The 21,950-nt window shown below is 41.1% G+C and overlaps 1 protein-coding gene across 1 annotated transcript in view; it reads left to right on the top strand.

Moving 5' to 3' along the window:
- Positions 1-21,950, top strand: part of ACOXL (acyl-CoA oxidase like) — a 312,998-nt gene that overhangs the window by 186,370 nt on the left and 104,678 nt on the right. The window contains exons 14-15 of the mRNA XM_047854457.1: positions 7,876-7,985; positions 17,265-17,376. Coding sequence (XP_047710413.1) covers positions 7,876-7,985; positions 17,265-17,376 — 222 coding nt within the window. The remainder of the gene's footprint in view (positions 1-7,875; positions 7,986-17,264; positions 17,377-21,950) is intronic.

The raw sequence follows: 21,950 nt of genomic DNA, 5'->3' as shown, positions 1-21,950 counted from the left end.
CACCTCTTTAGTGAGAGAAGGTGTGGGCCAGAAAGAAAAGACTATGTGGGGGTCAATGGCAGCTAGTCGCAGATAGCTGACCAGTAGCATCTGTCCTGTGAGGTAGGTATGCTCCTGAGCTGGGCTCCACCATTCAGGGAGAAATGGGCTGGCCACAGATGGCTGATTTATGAGGCTAGGCAGTGGGAGTCGGGGCCCATCCCCAGGCTCCCTACAACTGGCTACATACGGATCCTTGGGATCCTTGGATGAGGCTCACACCAGGGGTCACCAGATCAAGGGTGTTCAGAGCCAGGCAGAGATCTATGTAACTGCAGTAGGCCCCTGAAATCTCAGAGTGCAGTGGGGAACTGGAGCAGATGTGGGCCCCCGCCCCTCTCCAGGGGGCTGTTGCTACTTACTTCCCACGGACTGCTGCCTTAAGGGAACATGGGTTCAGGCTTCCCATAAATTCCAATTTTTCAAGAGAAGAGGAAACACATCATTGGTTTCTAATGTGAAATGGTGGGGGAGGAGGAGGTCAAAGAAAACATGTCTGTGGGGTGCACTGAGCCACAGGGCCTGGCACTCGGTAGGTTGCAGACCTCCTAGCCTTAGCCTGCTCACCTCCTTTGAAAGCTGCTGTTCTAGCAAACATGGCCCCAGAAGCTGATAGATGAGGTTGTGCCTATCCCTGGAGGGGGGAGTGCCGACAAGGGGGTAAGCTTTTTAAGAGTTCCCTTCCTGCAAAAAATGAACTATTGGGACCTCCTCAAGTTAAAAAGCTTCTGCACAGTGATGGAAACAATCAACAAAACTAAAAGGCAACTGATGGAATGGGAGAAGATATTTGCAAATGAAATATCAGATAAAGGATTAGTATCCAAAATCTATAAAGAACTTACCAAACTCAACACCCAAACAACCTACAATCCAGTGAAGAAATGGGCAGAAGACATGAATAGACACTTTTCTAAAGAAGACATCCAGATGGCCAAAGGACACATGCAAAAGATGCTCAATGTCATTCATCATCAGGGAAATACAAATCAAAACCACACTGAGATACCACCTCATGCCAGTCAGAGTGGCTAAAATGAACAAATCAGGAGACTATGGATGCTGGAGAGGATGTGGAGAAACGGGAACCCTCTTGCACTGTTGGTGGGAATGCAAACTGGTGCAGCCGCTCTGGAAAACAGCAAAAAATTAAAAAGAGAACTACCCTACAACCTAGAAATAGCACTACTATGAATTTATCCAAAGGATACAGGAGTGCTGATTCATAGGGACACGTGTACCCCAATGTTTATAGCAGTGCTTTCAACAATAGCCAAATTATGGAAAGAGCCTAAATTTCTGTCAACTGATGAATGGATAAAGAAGGTGTAGTTTATATATACAATGGAATACTACTTGGCAATGAGAAAGAATGAAACCATGCCATTTGTAGCAACGTGGATGGTACTGGAAGGTATTATGTTGAGTGAAGTAAGTCAGCCAGAGAAAGACAGATATCATATGTTTTCACTCATATGTAGAACTTGAGAAACTTAACAGAAGACCATGGGGGAAGGGAAAGGGAAAAATGTTTCAAACAGAGAAAGAGGGAGACAAACCATGTGCCCAGTGGCCTTTGAATTTCCTCTGTCACCCTCATCCCATTATTCTGTCCTACTGACCGTTCCTGCCTGTCTCCCCAGCATTCTGGGGTTCTAGCATTCTCTTGGTATCCCCAATGCCCAGCAAAGAACCTGCCACCCAGGAGGTGCGGTGTAGGTGTGGGATTATTAAACAGGTGGACCCTGGGTTTAAGTCCTAGTGCCACCACTTTCTAGCTGTGCGACCCTGGCAGGCTGACCTCTCTAGGCCTCGGTTGCCTTTCTAGGTGATGGGATGATTCTACCCAAAGTTGTCAGGAGGATTAAATTAATCATTCCACTTAGAGAGTTTGGAACAGCTCTTAGCCTTACTAGATGACCCCCCCCCCCAAAAAAAAGGCAGCTGTTACCATTAGGTACTGAACAAATGAATGAACAAATAAATAAAACTTATCCATGCCCCTTGAAGGACAGATGTTTCTTATTCATCTTTGTGATCCCCACTATACTCAATATAGACAGTAGGTGCCTTGTACACAGTGTGTGCTCCATAAATGTGGGTGGGATGAAGGAAGAAAACCACAAAGATGTACTTTATTTCCTACTGGGAGGAGACATTGGGAAAATACGTTAAATTTGATCCAGGTTTAACGACAACAACTACAACAACAACAAAACCTCCCGAAAACTGATCACTCCTAAGTTCTACTGAGCAGTGCACGAATTTTTGCTGAGCTTATATCACTGCTTTGGATTCATCCATCCTCCTAAAGTATTAAGTTCAAATCCATGTTGAAGGCCCAGCAATTACTCATGGCATTGTACATGTGGGTTTATCTGTTAAAATAGCTCTTCCTCTTTTCTCCTCGCTCTCCTATCCCTGCCTTCCTTTTCCCTCTTCTTCCCTCTTCCCTCTTCCTTCCTTCCTTCCTCCCTCCCTCCCCCCCTTCCTCCCTCCCTCCCTCCCTCCCTCTCTTCCTTCCTTTTCTTCTGGGCAGGGAATTTTTAAAGATTCTCCTCAAAGAAATCTCACTTTGATGGGATGTCTAGCACCTTAAAGAGGAAAAAAGTTAAGGGCTTAGAGAATCGTGTCCACTTAGCTTTTTCTCACAACCTCACACCCTGAGTGGCACCTAAGCTGTCCTCAGGAACCTGGAGTTGCCAGATGTAGTTGTAATAAAGATACAGGACACGCAGTTCCATTTGCGTCTGGCAATCCTACTGAGGTCCTGAGGGCCAAGTCCAGCTTTGTGGGGTGAAACCTGTATAGTTGTATGAGACCTCATCCCAGGAAGGGCCTATGCTTGGTTTAATACTCTGCTCTCACCATCTTGAAATTCTTAATAATTTTTGAGCAAGGGACCCTGCATTCTCATTTTGCACTGGGCTCCAAATTACATAGCCAGTCCTGCCTAGGGCATGATTTGGGACCCCGATGCCATAAGTATTGCCCCTTTGAGTGGCTCCATCCCCCTATACAGCTCAAGCCTGAGTGCAGCCCCACATACTGGCTCGTCCTTGTTACATAATGGATGATATCTGGGGGGTTTTCCTAAGACACCATGTTTTCTATTCTAATTGGTTCTCAGGATTTCTGTCTTGGCAGCCGATACCACTTGTTAAGACTTTTTCATCCAAGTTTCACTGTACCTGGCATAAATCAGTGAGGTACTTAGTATATAGAAATGCTAGTTGCTTCATAGGTACCTTGAAAAGCCATTTGACCTAAAAAAAAAAATAAGTTTTATTGATGCTATATAATCAGTGTTGCCTGATACATATGATATTCATTATAAATGCATGTTTATGATGTCATTATTCTGCACAATTGCTTAGACTCATAGTTTCCAAATGTTGGCTGTAGATTAGCGTGATTCCTCCTGCAGATGGGATCTTTTTTAAAAGGCAAGAACATGGCTGTTCTGACTACTCAGGCCCCTAGAGTTCCCTTAAGAAAGGGGTTCCTGAGCAGGTGCGCTGGGAATGAATCAAGTATATGGAAGAAAAAGAGTATTCATATTTAGAACCAGAGAACTAACTGTGCAGATAACCGCAGAAACAACATGACCACGAAAACAGTCACCTAGAAAGAAATAACATCACAAGTTGTCTTAAGAAAATCTTGTGTAAGTATTCAAAACACCAGACTTAGATAAGGGTGTAATAGCTTGTATTACAAGATAATATTTCACTTCCCAAAATGATCTACTACTGGGTTCATTTTTCTTTTTCTTTTTTTAAGTTTATTTATTTTGAGACGGGGGGGGGGGGAGTGTAAATGGGGAAGGGCCACAGAGAGGGAGAGAGGGAGAATCCCAAGCACTGACAGTGCAGAGCCCAGTGTGGGACTTGAACTCGTGAACTGAACCATGAGATCATGTCCTGAGTTGAAATCAAGAGTCAGATGCTTAACCGACTGAGGTTCCCTGGGTTCATTTTTAAATAATGAAATCTCTACTATAACTAAGATAGTCAATGTGTAAAGATTATATTGAATTTCCTGATTTGGGGTAGTCATTATTACTGTGAAAGATATCACTTTGGGAGGAATCTGAGTGATGACTACATAAAACCTCTCTGTACTATGTTAGGTTTTCAACTTTTTGTGGGTCTATAATTATTTTAAAATAGGAAGTTAAAATATGTGTATATGTATGTGTACATACACACACACACACACACACACACACACACACACACCATAGCATATTATAATGTATTTAGGAGCACATCTGTGAGTGAAAACAAGCACATCTTCATGGCATGCCCAGTCAAGATGGTGACTGATCTCTTTGCCTCTCTGGTCATTTATCAAATAAAGTGTTGGAGTTAGAGACTGTAATGCCCAAACAGCATGGTAGCTGATAGCTTTAGTCATTTAATCTCTCAACAAGGGGTATCAACAGCAGGAAATAAACTTGTTTTTACATCATATTTTCTTGTCTCGTGACCTAAAAAAGGAGGAAAGAAGCCAAGAGCCAGGAACAAAAGGGAAAGAAAAGGGAGCAAAGATCCAAAATGACCGATCTGCCAGCGCCCAACTTGTCTGTTTTTTTTTTTCCTCTTAAGTTTAGCCCCTGAGCTGGATTATTGTATCATTCTAATTTTAATTCTAGCCCAGGTGAGTTATTTTTTTCCAATTTAAGTTGCTTAAATCCGAAAGGTGGAAGTAGTGACAAAAAGGAAAGCAAATGATTAAGGAATGGAGCAGGTTGGATGAGATATTGAAAACAGGAAGGGGATTGATTTATTTATTCATTCATTCAAGAAAGATCCTTCCGCTTTCCATTCCGTGTTGCCCGTTGTCTGACGACATAAGAATGAACCAACTGTGACCTGGCATTTACCTTACAGGCAGTAAAAAGATAAGAAGCCAAGAAACAAGTTGCTTTGCTCTTTATCATCAGGCAGCAATTACTGCTATGAAGGAAAATAGAGGAAGGTAAAGATACAGAAGGGTGGAAATCAGAGAAAGGAATTTTTAATGCTTGGAATGATGTTGCTCTTGTAACACAAGGGATGTGGAATTATAGCCATCATAAATTTAATAGATTAGCAAAAACAAAGAATGTACACTTAATCCTAGCGATGTGTCAGTGAAAGCAAACTTGATCACTGTATAATTTGAATTCTAGTTAAAGTTAGTTAATTTCTCCCCTCCCATTTTTCCCATTGCTGGGAGTGTTTTGATGTTTACACTTGTTTTGTATAGCAGCAGACATAAAAATGTTCATGTCCTTTGACCCATAATACAGTACTGTGATTCTTTTTTTTTTAATTTTTTTTAATGTTTATTTATTTTTGAGACAGAGAGAGACAGAGCATGAACGGGGGAGGGGCAGAGAGAGAGGGAGACACAGAATCGGAAGCAGGCTCCAGGCTCTGAGGCATCACCCCAGAGCCCGACGCGGGGCTCGAACTCACGGACCGCGAGATGGTGACCTGAGCCGAAGTCGGACGCTCAACCGACTGAGCCACCCAGGTGCCCCTACAGTACTGTGATTCTTAAATGTATTGGACCTAATGCCCTCTTTTTTGTAAACAATATTTTGTAATACCCCCTCTACTATCCTGAAATGAAATCATGGATACTATAACTTATCTGGAGATATAATCTCAAGAATTCAAGGCAATATTTCAAAGAAACAAAAGGAATTTGTAATAAACATAACAACACAGTAAGACAATGTCTGGAAGCCAATGCATGGGATTACCATGGCAGCCTCCAGCAGAGTCCAAAGCCCAGGGATAGGGACGTGTCACAACTGGGAACATCGACCAGCTTGCACATCACTGGCCTGAAGCAAGTTCTGTGGCCACCCCTAACTTCAGAGAGCAAGGGACTTTAGTCCTTCCATGGGCCTGGGATGGGAAGAACCTGAAAGCTTTGGTATAAATGAGTTAGGCTCTGGGCTATCAATTGGCTGCATGGGTTTGACCACATGGGTTTTGACAGGACCCTGGATGTGGCACGATCCCCTGCTGGTTAAGACGAGCCAATGAATAATTGCATGACTGGCTCTGCCCAGCACTGCCAATAAAGCTCCCCTAGGCAGATCTGCCTTGACAAGTTTCTAGCATCTTTCTTATAGGCCGGGTGGTCCTTTATAAGGCTCTTTGCATCACATGAGGTCACGTGATTTATTCTCAGGTAGTAACAACAACAAAAAAGGGACAATGAATGCTATTCGTCTGAATATACTGATATGAAATTAATGACAGTATAAAATTGGAAACAATCTAAATAAGTGAATAGGAATCTTTAATTAGCTGTGATGGTTCCAAACAAAAAATATTGCACAGCCATTAAACAGATAATTAGGATCAGAGACAGCAGTGTGAACCAAAAATATCACTTAAGAAATACTGTTGACTGAAAGTATATACAACATTTTATATAATCTCTATAGAAACATAAATGTATCTGAAACAAAGAAGGAAATATTCTTTTTTTTTTATTTTTTTAATTTTTTTTTTAAAAATTTTTTTTTCAACGTTTTTTATTTATTTTTGGGACAGAGAGAGACAGAGCATGAACGGGGGAGGGGCAGAGAGAGAGGGAGACACAGAATCGGAAACAGGCTCCAGGCTCTGAGCCATCAGCCCAGAGCCTGACGCGGGGCTCGAACTCACGGACCGCGAGATCGTGACCTGGCTGAAGTCGGACGCGTAACCGACTGCGCCACCCAGGCGCCCCAAAGAAGGAAATATTCTAAAGGTAGTTCTGTATGTGATTGAATCACCTATAAATTGCTACCTAACGAATCATCCCAAAATTGAGTAACTTATTTTTTTTTTTGATGTTTATTTACTTATTTATTTTTGACAGAGACAGAGCACAACCTGTGAGGGTACAGAGAGAGAGAGAAGGAGGGAGGGAGGGAGGGAGGGAGACACAGACTCAGAACCAGGCTCCAGGCTCTGAGCTGTCAACACAGAGCCAGATGTGGGGCTCAAACCCCAAGCCGTGAGATCATGACCTGAACCAAAGTCGGACGCTTCACCCACTGAGCCACCCAGGTGCCCCCCACATTGAGTAACTTAAAACAGCACACAATTGTTAGCTCCTGGTTCTGTGGGTCAGCAATTTGGGCTGGGTTGGGCTCATATGCTGTCGTTCTTCTGCTGGCCTGGGCTGGCCCCACTCACGCTATGGCAGTCAGCTAGAGGCTTGGCAGGCAGGTTGGTCCAAGGTGGTCTCACCAACACATCTAGCAGTTGCTGCCGACTGTTGGGTGCACCTCTATCTGTAGCAGGCTAGACACGGACATCATTTTTTTTTTAAACAAAACTGGAAAAGCATGCGGTATGTTAGGGCCAACTTATAACTTTCAAGCTGCCGAGGGGGAGGATTGATGGAGCTTGTTTTATGGGTACATTTTAATACTATTCCCCAAAGGCCTCGTCAGCCATAGAATATTAGAGGCAAAAAAGAAAATAGACCATCCGTCTGTCTGGTTCAGGGAAGGCAAGTAGGTTTTATTTGAAGTGTCGACTCAACTGCTTGGTCCCAGGACTAGCATTAAGGGCGGATATCTCAAGTGGGCGAGAGAGCAGTAGGTAGTTAGCCAGTTAGGCAAGTTGGCCAAAGGGGAGGGATGGACAGTGGGAGCGTAAGCACCACACATTGGCCATGGGAGACAGAGACCTCCGGAAGGATAGGGTTTGCATTTGATTCCTTTCAAGGAGTTTGCTAGAAGCAACTAGCCCTTCTCTGGCTCCAGCATTTAAAGACACCCTAGCACCTCTTTACATTCTTGACAAATGACTGACAAGTGATAAACTGTCTGCATAGGTTGTGGTGCGGGAACTGCTGGCTCGATATACCAAACAGCATCAAGAGAAGCCACTCTCCCCCGTGTTCCAAGACTGGGCTGAGTCTGGGAGTGACAAGCTGAGAACCAGGTACGCGACTGCTCAGGCTGTGACCGTCCTTGGCCCCCAGTGTCTTACTATCGAGCCTGAGTGCATGGAGCCTCGTCGTGGCACAACCACTCTTGTTGAAATTTTTAATATTCCATACGGACGAGCAATGCATGATGGTTGTAGCATCAGTGCTTGTTCGCCCACTCCCCAACTTGAGAACCAGAACACCGTTAATTCTGTTCTTTCTCCTCCTGTGCCTCCTTCGTTGTGTGTCCACTGTTCCCAGCACTTCAGAGATTTTAATCCTAAGTACCCCCATGAGGTAAGTTACTGTTTCCATTTCACAGATGAGGAAACTGAGGCACAGAGGTTATTTTGCCCATGGTTACTTGCTAGGGAGTGACAGAGCTAGGATTTGAATGCAGGTGGTTTGGCTTCAGGATCCATGCTTTTGCTTGTTTTTATTGATTTTTTTAGTGTTGTCTTTAAGCTTGATAAGTAAGGGGTAGCGTATGTGGTATTCTGTAGCTTCCTGTTTTCACTCTATTCTGTGTCTAAGATTCATCTCAGCTGTTATGTGTGTGGATGAAGAACTGTTCTCTTTGTTTATAATATTTAATCATGTGTATATGTCCCCATCTACGTAGCCATTCTAATAACCAACATCAGTGGACATGAGGGTTGTGCTTTTGATATTTTGCACAAAGCTCCCGTGAAAAATCTTGCACGTTTTCTGGGTAATATGTATAAGGGTTTCTACAGGGCCTTCAAATTTAGTTGCTGTGACTCAGAATAAGAAATAAATTTTACATCAACCACTGACGCCCACACATCCATAGAGCTCCCCACTCCACACACACCCCGAATCAGACAGCACCAAAGCAAACATCTCATGAAACCTTGCTTCTCCTGTTACTCGTAATGGTCTCTGATAGTTTTCAATTTTATTTTTTTAAAAATACTGACCTCAATCCTTTAAACTGATTTCACAACCAATTAGAGATGTGCAATCCGTTGTTTGAAAAACACTCCTCAGTAGTACATAGGAGTGAAAGTGCTGTGTTGTGGGGGGTATACCAGTGTTCAAGTTCACTAGATCATAACAAATTATTTTTCAGAGTCATTTTGCAGATGTATACCTTCACCGGAAGCATGTGTCCTGTGGAACCATCCTCACCAACATGTGGGATTATCAGTCTTAATCAGCCTTAATACACACACACACACACACACACACACACACACGCACGCAAAGATCTCTCACTGTGACTTTAAATTGCATTTTCCTTATTACTGTTAATTAAAGTTGAGCATGCTTTCACAAGTGTATTTGCCACTTTTATTTCCTCTCATGTGAAATGCCTGTCCATGTGTTTTGCCAATCTTTCTTTTTCTTTCTTTTTTTTAATTCTTACTGAGTTTTGTTGTTGTTGTTGTTGTTTTTGTTTTTTATCCTTTGTTGTTACAGATGTTACAACTACCTCCTCCAAGTTTGTGCCTTGTCTTATATTTTCTTTATGGTGCCTTTTAACATAAATTCTTAAATTACTATTGAATTTATCAGTCTTTATATTCCACACTCTGTGCATCTTGTCTACTTTGAGATCATGAAATACCGGTTTGAGCGTTTCACCTTCCACATTTAATTCTCGAGTCCATTAGAGGTTTATGCCTGTAGTGTGAGGAAGGGATCTAACTTCATTTTTTTGCCTCCTGTAGGGATTGTCTGTTGTTCCAGCACCACTTAACAAATTGACTATCTTTTACTAGTGATCTTCAGTGCCTGCTCTGGCATTCATATAGATTTCTACACATGTGGGAGGCCATTCTGGTGGTGCTTTGTTCCTAGTCTGTTTGTGTATCCTAATCCAACAGTACAATACATTGTTGCAATTATACTAGATTTGTAATTATAACCTTATTATTATTGTATCTAAAATATAATTCAGAGGGGCGCCTGGGTGGTTCAGTCAGTTAAGCATCTGACTTCGGCTCAGGACATGACCTCTGGTTCATGGGTTCAAGCCCCATGTCAGCCTCTGTGCTGACAGCTCAGAGCCTGGAGCCTGCTTTGGATTCTGTCTTCCTCTCTCTCTGCCCCTCTCCTGCTCACACTGTCTATCTCTCTCTCTCTCTCAGAAAGAAATAAACATTAAAAAAATTTGTTTTAATATAATTCAGAGTTGTGTTGACTTTTGCCCTTTCATACAAGTTTTGGAATCAGTTTGTTACATTTCTCAAAAAAAAAAAAAAAAGAGAGAGAGAAAGAAAAAAAAAACAAAAAACAAAAACCTGCAGACACAAAAGGAAAATATTCTATGACTGTGGTTTTATGAGGCATCTAGGGTAGTCAGATTCATAGATACAGGAAGTAGAACATGGTTACAAGGGCTGGGAGGAGGAGAGAATGGGTGTTATTATTGAGTGGGTACAGAATTTCAATTTGTGATGATGAAAAAGTTCTGGAGAGGGATGGTGGTAAGGGTTGTGCACCATTGTGAATGTACTTAATGCCACTGAACTGTACTCTTGTAAAGGGTTAAAATGATTGATTTTATGTGATGTATATCTTACCACAGTTTTTAAAAATCTGCCATAATTTTCTTTGAAAGTGTTTTATAGCTTTGCAGAAAAATTGACATATTTATAAAACTGACCCTCGTCTCAAAGATTTTCGTTTTCTAAGTGTTTTCCAGAAATTTATAATTTTTTCCATACATAGTACATTCTTTGATAGATTACTAGGTACTTTATGATTTTGTTATTGTAAAAAGAATAGTTTTGAAGTTATGTTTTTTTGTTGCCCATTTATTATAAATGCAGTTGACTTTTGTCTATAAACCTGATCATAAAAAATATTTCTTCTGGGTCTATAGATTCTTTGAGTGTTTTTTTAACACAGACAAGCACACCATTTGCAAATGATGACTTTTTACGCCTTTCTTTCCACTTTTTATTCCTTTTATTCTTTTTCATGTAGAAGGTGTTCTTTTGTCTTATTCCTGTTTTAAAAACACTTAGCTTAACATTTCACTATTAAGAAGGATATTTGCTGAAGTTTTTGATAGATACACTTTGCTTCCTAAACAAGCTCCCCTTACTGTTATTTCTAATACATTTTTTGTCATTAGTAGGTGACAAGTTTTATTGATTTTACTGCAAATGAATTTTTTGCATCTATTGAAATGATCTATTTCTTCCTTAACTTGTTAATGTGATAAATAAGCCTCATAAATCTTTTAATGTTAAACTACTCTTGCATGCTTGAGAAACATTCACTTTTGTTATGCTGCATCGTTGTTTCAATATTTTCCTGAGTTTGGCTTGCTTGTGTTGTTTTAGGGTTTTTGTTTACTTATTGGCCTACTGTTTTCCTTTCTTGTAGTTCCCTGATTTGAATTCATGTCAAGTTTTACTGGTTTCATAAAGCTATTTTGGGAGTAGTTTCTTATTTTGTGGGAGAATTTGATAAGCTATTTGAAAACTATCTGGGCCTGGGGGAATATTTAAACTACTAATTCAATTATAGTTGACCCTTGAACAAAACGGGTTTGAACTACAAAGGGCCACTTACATGCAGACTTTCTTTGATAAACATAATACAGTACTGTAAATGTATTTTCTCTCCCTTATGATTTCCTTTTTTTTCCCTTTTTAAAAAATGTTTCTTTATTTTTGAGAGAGAGAATGACAGATTGCAAGTACAAGAGTGGCAGAGAGAGGAAGACAGACTCTGAAGCAGGCTCCAGCCTCTGAGCTGTCAACCTAGAGCCAACGCGGGGCTGGAACTCACGGACTGTGAGATCATGACCTGAGCCAAAGTCGGACGCTCAACCAACTGAGCCACCCAGGCGCCCCTCCCTTATGATTTTCTTAATAACATTTTCTTTTCTCTAGTTTACTGTACTATAAGAATATAGTATATAATACATGTAGCATACAAAATATGTGTTAATTGATCGTTTTTGTTATTGGTAAAGCTTCCAGACAACAGTAGGCTATGAGGAGTTAAGTTTTGGGTGAGTCAGAAGTTATATGCAGATTTTCGAGTGCACAGGGGTCAGGGTCCCGACCCTCATGTTGTTCCAGCATCAAGTGTAGTTTAATTGTTTTAAGACCATTTAGGCTTCTTCTTCTCGTGTCAGTTTTCATAAATAATATTTTCTAAGAATTTATCCACTTAGATTTGAATTTATTTGTATAAGGTTTTTCATACTGTTCACTGATTATCCTTTTAACTTCTGCTAGATCTGTAGTTATGTCCCATTTGTCACTCCTAGAATTAATTTCATGTGCTTTCTCTCTCCTTTTTTGTTGCTTAATCTTACCAGATGGTTGTTTGTTGTTGTTGTTGTTATTTTAAACAACCAACTTTCCTCTTTGTTGATCCTCTCTGCGGTAACTTTGTTTTTTATTTCATTGATCTATGCTCATAAATGTTTTGTTTCCTACTTTTGAGGAGTTTATTGTGCTTTTCAACTTTTGTGCATTTTTTAAATTGTTATTTTTATTTGGAGGAAGATTATTAGTCTCCATAACTAAAATGTGTTGAACTAATTTCCAAGGAAACTATTTATTTTAAAATGTCATTTAGGGGTGTCTGGGTGGCTCAGTAGGTTAAGCATCGAACTCTTGATTTCGGGTATGTCATGATCTCATGATTCATGGGATTGAGCCACATATCGGGCTCTGTACTGATAGCATAGATCCTGCTTGGGACTCTCTCTCCCTCTCTCTGTGCCCCCCCAACCCCACCCCTGCACTCACTCGCACATGTTCTCTCTCTCTTTCTCTCAAAATAAATAAACTTAAAAAGAAAAGAAAATGTCATTTTATCATCCTGATTTAAACATGGGAAACAGGTGCCTGGGTGGCTCAGTTGATTAAGTGTCCAACTTCAGCTCAGGTCATGATCTCACAGTTCATGAGTTCGAGCCCTGCATCGGGCTCTGTGCTGACAGCTTGGAGCCTGGAGCCTGCTTCAGATTCTGTGACTCCTTCCCTGTCTGCCCCTCTCCTGCTTACACTCTGTCTCTCTCTCTCTCTCTCTCTCAAAAAAATAAAAATAATAAAAATAAATAAAACATGGGAAACACAATAAATAAAAGTGTGTGGCACTTTTCATGTCTATTAGCATAAAGTGAAATTAAGAAATATGTAATCTGTCCTTTTTTTTCTTTTTTCTCTCTCCCTTTCTTTCTCCCTTTCTTTCTCCCTCTCTTTCCTTCCTTCCTTCCTTCCTTCCTTCCTTCCTTCCTTCATACTGATCAGGTTCCTGTTTTTTCAAACTCTAATCTATCTTAAAGCTTGAAAACATCAGGTCCCATATTCTAGGACTGTTTCACTTAACTCGTTATTAGTTGTAATGTCTCAATTTGTCCTTGCACATTCTGTAAAGCCACTGCGTCTTTTTAATATTTCTAGCCCTGAGTGGGCAATGTATAGTACTGTTAGCTTCCCCCCCCCCCCCCCCCCCCAGTTCTTCAGTTTGAAAATTATCCAACATATAAGGAGTTGAAAGAACAGTACAACTCCCATCGGAATCAGCTCCATTCATTCAGGAAACTTGTTCCCAAACTGGCAGCACATCATCTGCCCTTTCATTTCTTTTCCACATAGCAGAGCAGGGCTTGTTTCCATCATTTTGAAGGCACAGCAGACCCTCACCCATATGCAAATTTATATTCATGGCAAATTTTCCGGGATAGACTTGAGATGTGCCAAAGGCAGTATTCCACTTGTAAATATTTGGAAAGTTCCAGTCCATTTATTTTTGTCTCGCTTATTAACCTCTAAAACAGTATACATCTCTGTCGCACACCTCCAGGTTTTACTGATTCAGTCTGTTTATCTACTTACATCCCCAAACCTTGCTCTGGTTTTTATGTATCTTGAGAAAAGCCTTTATCGTCCAACATGTTTTCAGTGCCCTGGGCACTTCTGTCAGCGTCGGTGATGCAGCAGTGACTGTGGGTTCTCAGCCTTCATGGAACCTACAATCAGATGGCGGTCATATTGACAACTCATGAGAGACGTACCCACGAGCAGGCGGGGGCATGAAGAAGGATGGGCTGAGGACTTCCGGGTGCCCTGAAATGCCTCCAAGTAGGCAGTCATTTGTGTGGACACTCAGAAGCTACCCATTCATCTGGACTGTGGGAGGAACTAGTCTCCAGAGACTAGGTGAGGGAGGCAGGGCGTGGCTCTGAGAGTGGCTATAGCTGCTTATGCAAACAGCTGAGTTCTGTCCCCTTGTCCTGATGAATGCTGCCTCTCCCCTCCCCCTGGGACTACCTCTCCCTCTCTCCCTGGGGCTGCCAGCAGAGCTCCGGCTGCCCTCATCACCCCCATGGATCCTTAGGAGGTGTGGGAGCTGAGGAAGTTGAAGTTCTGCATTATGCTGAAAAGTTTTACCATGTTGTATTATGAACATTTTCAAGTATTGACCAAATTGAAAGACGTGTAGTGAACATTCATAAACCCACCATATAGATTCTACTATTAACATGTTACTGTGCTTGCTATATCACATGTATATCCATGTATCAATTCCTCAGCGCACTTATCAATTCATCTTTTTTTCCCTGATGCATGTCAAACTAAACAGCTGGCATCAGCATACTTCTAAATGATTCAGCATGAACATTATTCACTAGAGTTCAAAATTTGGTTACAGTTTTTTTCTTCCTTTGCAGAACTTACATACAGTGAAATGCACAAATCTTCACTGTGCATTAACTGAATTTTGACAAATGCAGATATATACCTGTATAACTCTTGTTAAGTAATAGGTCACTAGCACCACTCCAGAAAGTTCTCTTATGTCCCTTTTCAGTCATTTCCTGTGACCACCTCCCCAGATGCAGCCGCTAATCTGATATTTTTCTACCACAGATTAGTTTATCCTGTTTTAGAATTTCGTATAAGTGGAACCATACGGTATGTATTTTTTGTGGCTGGCTTACTAACATGACATAATGCTTTCTGAGATTCATTCATGTTGTCATGTGTTCTAGCTTGTTCCTTTTTATTGCTGAGTAGTATTCTATTTTACGGATATATTAGGATTTGCTTTCCATTTTCTTATTGATGGAGAGACACATGGGATGTTTTGAATTTTTCATTCTTCTGAGTAGCTCTGCTGTGAATATTCATATGCAAGCCTTTTTGTGAAGACATGTTTTTATTTCTCTTAGGTAAATAGTAGGAGTGGAATTGCTGGGTCATAGGGTATGTGTTTCTTTAGTTTTATCAGAAACTATGAGAACTTTCTCCAAAGTGGTCTGCCATTCTACACCTCATCAACAAGTATGAGAGTTCTGGTTGCTCCATATCCTTGTCAACATTTGATGATGTCAGTATTTTAATTATAGTCATTCTGGTGGACATATAATGCTACCTCGCTGTGGTATTCATTTGCATTTCCTTGATGACTGATGATGTGCATTCAAATTTAACTTAAATTTAGAGTCATTTTGACCTTCTTATAAAATACAAGGAGGTTGCCTTTAGCGATATCCCTAATTTTAAGAGTCTTCACAGTTTTTGATGCTGGGCGAGTTCCTAAAGCTATGTGATGTGGTTGTGCTTGGCATGTGACTCATGATAGGGCAGGTGGATGAGATCCACATCCTGTAGCACATGTAGTTCACAACCTCAAGTGGATAGTATTCCACAGTAAACATTACAAAAAAGATAGGTTCTAATAACAAAATTCACAGTCTCTAGGCTTCATAGTAAGTCTCTAGAATGACTGAAACATACTTTTCAATACAATGTGAGAGTTCTTTCACTTTTTGTTAAGTAAACTAGGACAGAAGCTCAACTTTCTAATGACCAGATTCAGAATAAGTATTGATACAAGTTAAATTTCCTGATAATTGGCGTGAAAATGACCTCCCATCTTTCCTGTCTACACGGAGGGAAATTATTCAACGTTTATTTATTTTTTTTAAGACAGAGACAGCATGAACGGGGGAGGGGCAGAGAGAGAGGGAGACAGAATCGGAAGCAGGCTCCAGGCTCTGAGCCATCAGCCCAGAGCCTGACGCGGGGCTCGAACTCACGCACCGCGAGATCGTGACCTGGCTGAAGTCGGACGCTTAACCGACTGCGCCACCCAGGCGCCCCACGGAGGGAAATTATTAATTCAGTGCTTGGCATTCTCAAAAGCACTGTATCAATTGCTTCTTAATGTTTCTCTTATGGCTTCTGATTAAGCAACAACAGCTACTTGTGGGTTTAATTTTAATTAATGAAACTCTAAATTATTTGGGTCTTATGACAACTTATTTTCCAAGAATATGGGGCAAAGGGGCCACAAAGGTGTGGCTAAGTTATGGGAAAGCTGTAAGGGTGAATTAAGCCCTTCACTGTCTGTCCAACTTCCAAAGACAGAAGTTTCACGGGGCAGAGGATGGGAGGGTGCAAAATTAGCACAAAAGGCAGAGCCACATGAAAAGCCTGCAGGGCTTTAAGGGAGACAGGTGTTTTGAGTCTCTTTATGCCAAAGTCTCTTACCTCCCCTGTGCCTCAGTTTCCTCATTGCCAGATGGGGAAGATAGAAATGACTACCTGCTGAAGAGAGTCATTATCTCTGCAGGATACTCTACCCTGCACTTGCCCACAGCCCGCTCACTGACTTCTTGGCCTCCTCTTTCCTCAAATACAAGTGTTCCCTAAGACAAAACGCAAGCCTGAGCGTGTTCTGCCCATGTGACCTTGAGCAGGTTGCTGAAACTTGCTGAGCCTCAGTTTCCCAAACTATACATTGAATAATTATAGTATCTGCATCGTAGAAATTTTGAGATTGTTGAATAATTCACAGCGGTAATTAGCACAGGTCCTGATACATTATGTATTTAAGAAATGTTAGCCTTTGACAAATACTTTGTGACAGATGTATTTGATGAGCAATAGTCACTTGTAATCATTGGAACAAATGCCCAACAATGGTTGAGAAAATTATCATAAACCCAATGGATGCAAATTATATAGTTCTTAATGAAGAAAGACTATATAAAATATTGACTCACTATCTCTAATACAATAGTAAGTGAAAAGAAGCAGGAAGCCAAATTATCTTTACACCATAAGGACAACCACATAGGATAAACTAGAGCCAGGTACCCATCAGAATATTGAAAGAAGCATGAATACAGCGAGTGAGAGAGGTGAAGGGGGCTCAACTGTACTTACACTACTTTTCTATTGGAAAAAAAAATTATTTTTGACAGAACAAACCCTGTCTGTTTTTCTCAAATTGAATTCTTTGGTGAGGACAAAATAATAATAATGGTCACTGTGTTTTTCCATCAGTTTCTTGGCATTTGATGTGGACACAGTCGGTAATCTCGCCTTTCCGTTGAAAGCAGTGAATTTTCGCAAAAGGGCTCTTCGCCGGAGTTTGGTGGCCAGAATTCATTACAAGGTAAAGATACGTTGTGTGTGTGTGTGTGTGTGTGTGTGTGTGTGTGTGTGTTCCTTTTGACATGTGTTTAAGGCATATTCTTGCTGGTGAACTATCTGCTAAATGTAGTAGAGGATGAGTCAGGGTAATTAGAAGCTTCTGGAAGTGGCTGGAGTTCCTACAGGGCATTTGTCTGCCCTGAAAGCCCCGCTTGCTCTGAGGTCCTGATGCTGCTGTTGAACCCTTTTGTGTTGACTTTTCGAATTCTGCCCGCAAGCCATCATTTGGCTGCCATCGAAGTTGATGACTGGAATAATTTTTAGCCCTTATTGGAATTGAAAAATAATGGTCTCTGTGTTAAATGGACACATTGTTCTCTGGGGGAGAAATGTACATCGGATATATTTAAAAAAATAACCATTGGGAGCGCCTGAGTGGCTCAGTCAGCTGAGCGTCCGACTTCAGCTCAGGTCACGATCTCATAGTTCGTGAGTTCGCGCTCTGTGCTGACAGCACAGAGTCTGGAGCCCACTTTGAGTTTTGTGTCTCCCTCTCTCTCTGCCCCTCTCCTGCTCATTCTCTCTCTCTCTCTCTCTCTCTCTCTCTCTCTCTCTCTCTCTCTCAAAAACAAACATTAAAAAATTTTTAAAAGGGAACAATTTTACTCATTTGGCCTTTCTTAAAATTATTCAAAGACATGCTCTATAGGACATTTAAAAAAATCAAAATTAATAGCTCCAACATAAGGAGGCCAAGATATAAAAGGATTTGTGGTCCCCCTAAATCCAGCCAATAAGTAGGTGTTTTTTTAAAACTAGTTACAAAGTTCAGGGGTGCCTGGGTGGTTCAGTCGGTTAAGTGCCTGACTTCGGCTCAGGTGATGATCTCGCCGTTCCCAAGTTAAAACCCCACGATGGGCTCTGTACTGACAGCACAGAGCCCGCTTCAGATCCTCTGTATCCCTCACTCTCTGCCCTTCCCCCTTCTTGTACTCTGTCTCTCTCAAAAATATAAGAAACGTTTTAAAAAAATTAAAAAAATAGTTGCAAAGTTCAGAATCTAAAAATGTGTTTTGGAGAAAAACATGAATTAAAAAAATTTGACTCACTGGTTCTACAATAGATTGGGTTTATAATATATTTTAAGGTGAGATAGAAGCTAGAGTAAAAACATGCTCAATCTCTTACTTTAATTGCAGGGTAGGCAAAAGACACTGTTTTGTTCTGACTTTGATCACTAAAGGAACCTAGGTTAAGATACGTCTCATTACATTGTAAGTTAATATGAGTACCAAACACAGGATGCCTGTTATCCAAATCGCTACAGAAGACACAGCAAAGATAAATAAACGACCAGAAGCTTGTGTAATCAGAGGCAGAGCAAGGAACAAATTAGAAAGCATGTTCTTAGGATCCTTAAAGATTCCCCAGCACTGCTCTTTTTTTTTTTTTGCTCTGCCTGCATCATGGTGAGAGGGCTGTTTTAAGAGGGCTCCTTGGTTTGAGAATTTCTCCGGGATTGCTTCTCGAAATCTGCTTCCTGATCATTGTGACATCCCCTTGACTCTTGGCTGATTTGGCTAAGTGCAAGTCCTCTGTCTCTGGCCCCAAAAGATTAACAATTTGGTCTTCAACTGCACTGATCTGGTAATTCCTTGAAAACACCTTTTCCATTACAATATGACCCCTAAATTCAATCCACAAAAAAATCATGGGAGAGGCATCTTCTCATACATTTCCATTATAAAGAGACTTAAATCCCTCCAGCATCTGCCTCTAGATTAGAGCATTAGATTTAAAATGGCCTATAAAATGAATGAGTTTTAGTTCTCCTAATGAAAGCATAGATGCTTAGTTTAGAAATAAATCTAATTATATACATTTTATATAGAAAAATCTAATTATATATGTTGATGTATACTTCTATGCATCAAAACAGAAATGATTTTTAAAAAAAATACAGATTGGGCAACAGCAAGATATTTTCAGATGTCTTTCAGAAGGTTGGTGTTTTAGTCTACTTAGGCTGTCATAACAAAACACCACAGATTGGTTGGCTAAACAATAGGAATTTATTTTCTCACAGTTGTGGAGGCTAGAATTTTAAGGCCAAGGTGTCAGCAGGGTTGGTTTCCTCTGAGGTCTTCCCCATGGCTTCCAAATGGCTGCCCTCTTGATGTCTTTTCACACGATTCTCCCTCTGTGCATGCCCTTCCTGGGGTCTGTTCCTCTTCTAAGTATATCAGTCAGACTAGACTGGGGCCCCATCCTAATGGCCTCATTTTAACTTAATCGCCTCTTTAAAGACTTTATCTCCAAAGAGCATCACATTCTGAGGTGCTGCAGATTGAGAGTTTCAAGTATGGATTTTGGAGGAAACATAATTCACCTCATAGCCATTAGTGATGTTGATCTTACAAAAAATGCAAAAGTGTGAAACAGTACACAGCCAAATTGATGATGCTATAACTGTGAACTCTTATGCGCCAAATAACATATATCTGTGGTAGCCAGCTTCCAACGTACCCCCAAGAATCTTTCCCTCTTGGTATTTATACCCTTGCGTAGTCCTTTCCCATATTGTACCAGAATTGGTCTGTGTGACATACAGCAGAAGTGATAACAGGTCCCCTCTGAGATGAGATTATTAAAAAAACAAACAAACATGGTGACTTCCATGTTGGTCACTCTGTTGCTCATTCTTTCTCTCTTTCTTGGATTACCCACCCTGTGGGAAACCTTGTCTTAAGTTTTAACTGACTTAAGTTTTAACCTGGAGATACATGAAGCCAGAACTGCCCTGCTAAGCAGCTTCTGCATTCCTGACTTCCAGAAACTCTGTGAATAATGAGCGTTTGTTTTAATCTGTTAAATTGGGGGGCAATGTGTTACAGAGTAATAGATACCTCGCACAGATTTGGGCACCTCAAGCTAGGTGATGATGTAACCTAGCTTGTAACTCAAAATGTGGATGTGGTCTTGGAACCAGGAGTGAGCTTAGAGAAGAGTCTTAGAGAAGAAGAGCTCAATAGAAGCCTAAAATGCCTCGAAGAAATTGTTCATAGAAGCCGTCTGGGCTTTGATAAAGCTGTGCATGAGGACTTACAGGAAAGTGAGTAAATATTATTGGAAACTGGAGGAAAGGGGATTCTTGCTATGGAGCAGCAGAACTTAAGCAACACTGTTGTGTCTGTAGTGATACAGAAAGTGGAAAACATACCTCAGCGCCTGAAAGTGTCCACAGGGCCTGCTTTCTTCTGGCTGCTTAGAGTACAACGCCAAAAGACAGAGAGAAGCTGAAGGAAACAGTGTTTAACAGGAAGGAACTAAGACTTGCCGCGGTTTTGAAGATTCCCAGGCTCACCATTTTGTAATTCGTTTCTTGTGGCTGCCATGACAAAGTACCACAGGGGTGGTTCCTGGCAACTGGTGTTCCTTGGTTTGTCTCCGCATCACTCCAATCTCTGCTTCTGTCACCGTGTGGCCTTCTTCAGTCTGTGTGTCTATGTCTTCTTTTCTTCTTATGGGGACACCGAGTCATATGGACTGAGGCCGACCCTACTCCAAGGATGACCTCATCTTAACTTGCAAAGACCCTATTTCCAAATAAGGTGTCATTCACAGATACTGGGGATTAGTGCTTCAATATATATTTTTGGAAGACCTAATCCTACCCAAAAGAAACACAGAAGATGGCTTCGGAGCAAAGATATAATCCAGAGCACTCTCAGGAATGCACGGCCGAAAGATAAAGCCCAAGATGTAAGTGAAATCCTTTTAAGAACTGAGAAAGATCAAAGATGGGTCTTCAGTAGGGCAAAAGGCCCTCTGAACAGATTAAGGGTATGCCTCACAGATCTTTTCAGTCCAACTGTAGGCTTCTAGGGTGCTTTTAAAGGCATCCTTCTTTAGCCTTCTCCACACCCTGAAGGCCTATCTCAAAGAGATTTGTGGGTATGGATTTTTTTTGTCTAATGGACTGAACCCCAAAAAAGATTCACAGAAGATGTATAAAGTTTCTAAGAGAATTATATCCGTCACATTTTTCAGTTTGTGCTGAAAGGTACAGAGATAGCACAAAATGAATAGAGCCTTTGGGCCATGAAACTTCTACAAGCTGAGAGCAGGCTGAGAAGACTACTCAGTCACAAAGATGCGGACCTTTCATGATAATGGAAAGAATGCCTCAGAGGAAGAAAACCAAGGGCTGCGGAGAATAAAAACAGCTGGACATGTGTAGGACTGAATCTTAATTAAAAAAAAAAAACAAAAAACAAAAAACTTCTGACATTTGATCAGCTGGATTTCAGCATTTCTATGGATCACTGACCCCTTTATTCCTCTCATTTTCTTCCCTTTTGAGCATGAATATGTATAGTGGTTATCCAGTCCTCTCCCACTATTGTATATTGGCCATGCACAGCCAGATACAGATAACTTGTCTCTTTAAAGCCTTCAAATCAGTTTTTAAGAGACTCTTAAAAACTTAGAACAATCTGGGGGTTGATGGGGGGTGGGAGGGAGGGGAGGGTGGGTGACGGGTATTGAGGAAGGCACCTGTTGGGATGAGCACTAGATGCTGTATGAAAACCGATT

Source organism: Prionailurus viverrinus, chromosome A3, assembly GCF_022837055.1.
Source record: "Prionailurus viverrinus isolate Anna chromosome A3, UM_Priviv_1.0, whole genome shotgun sequence".
In the NCBI taxonomy this organism is placed as follows: domain Eukaryota; kingdom Metazoa; phylum Chordata; class Mammalia; order Carnivora; family Felidae; genus Prionailurus; species Prionailurus viverrinus.
This window is presented reverse-complemented; position numbering and strand designations above follow the sequence as displayed.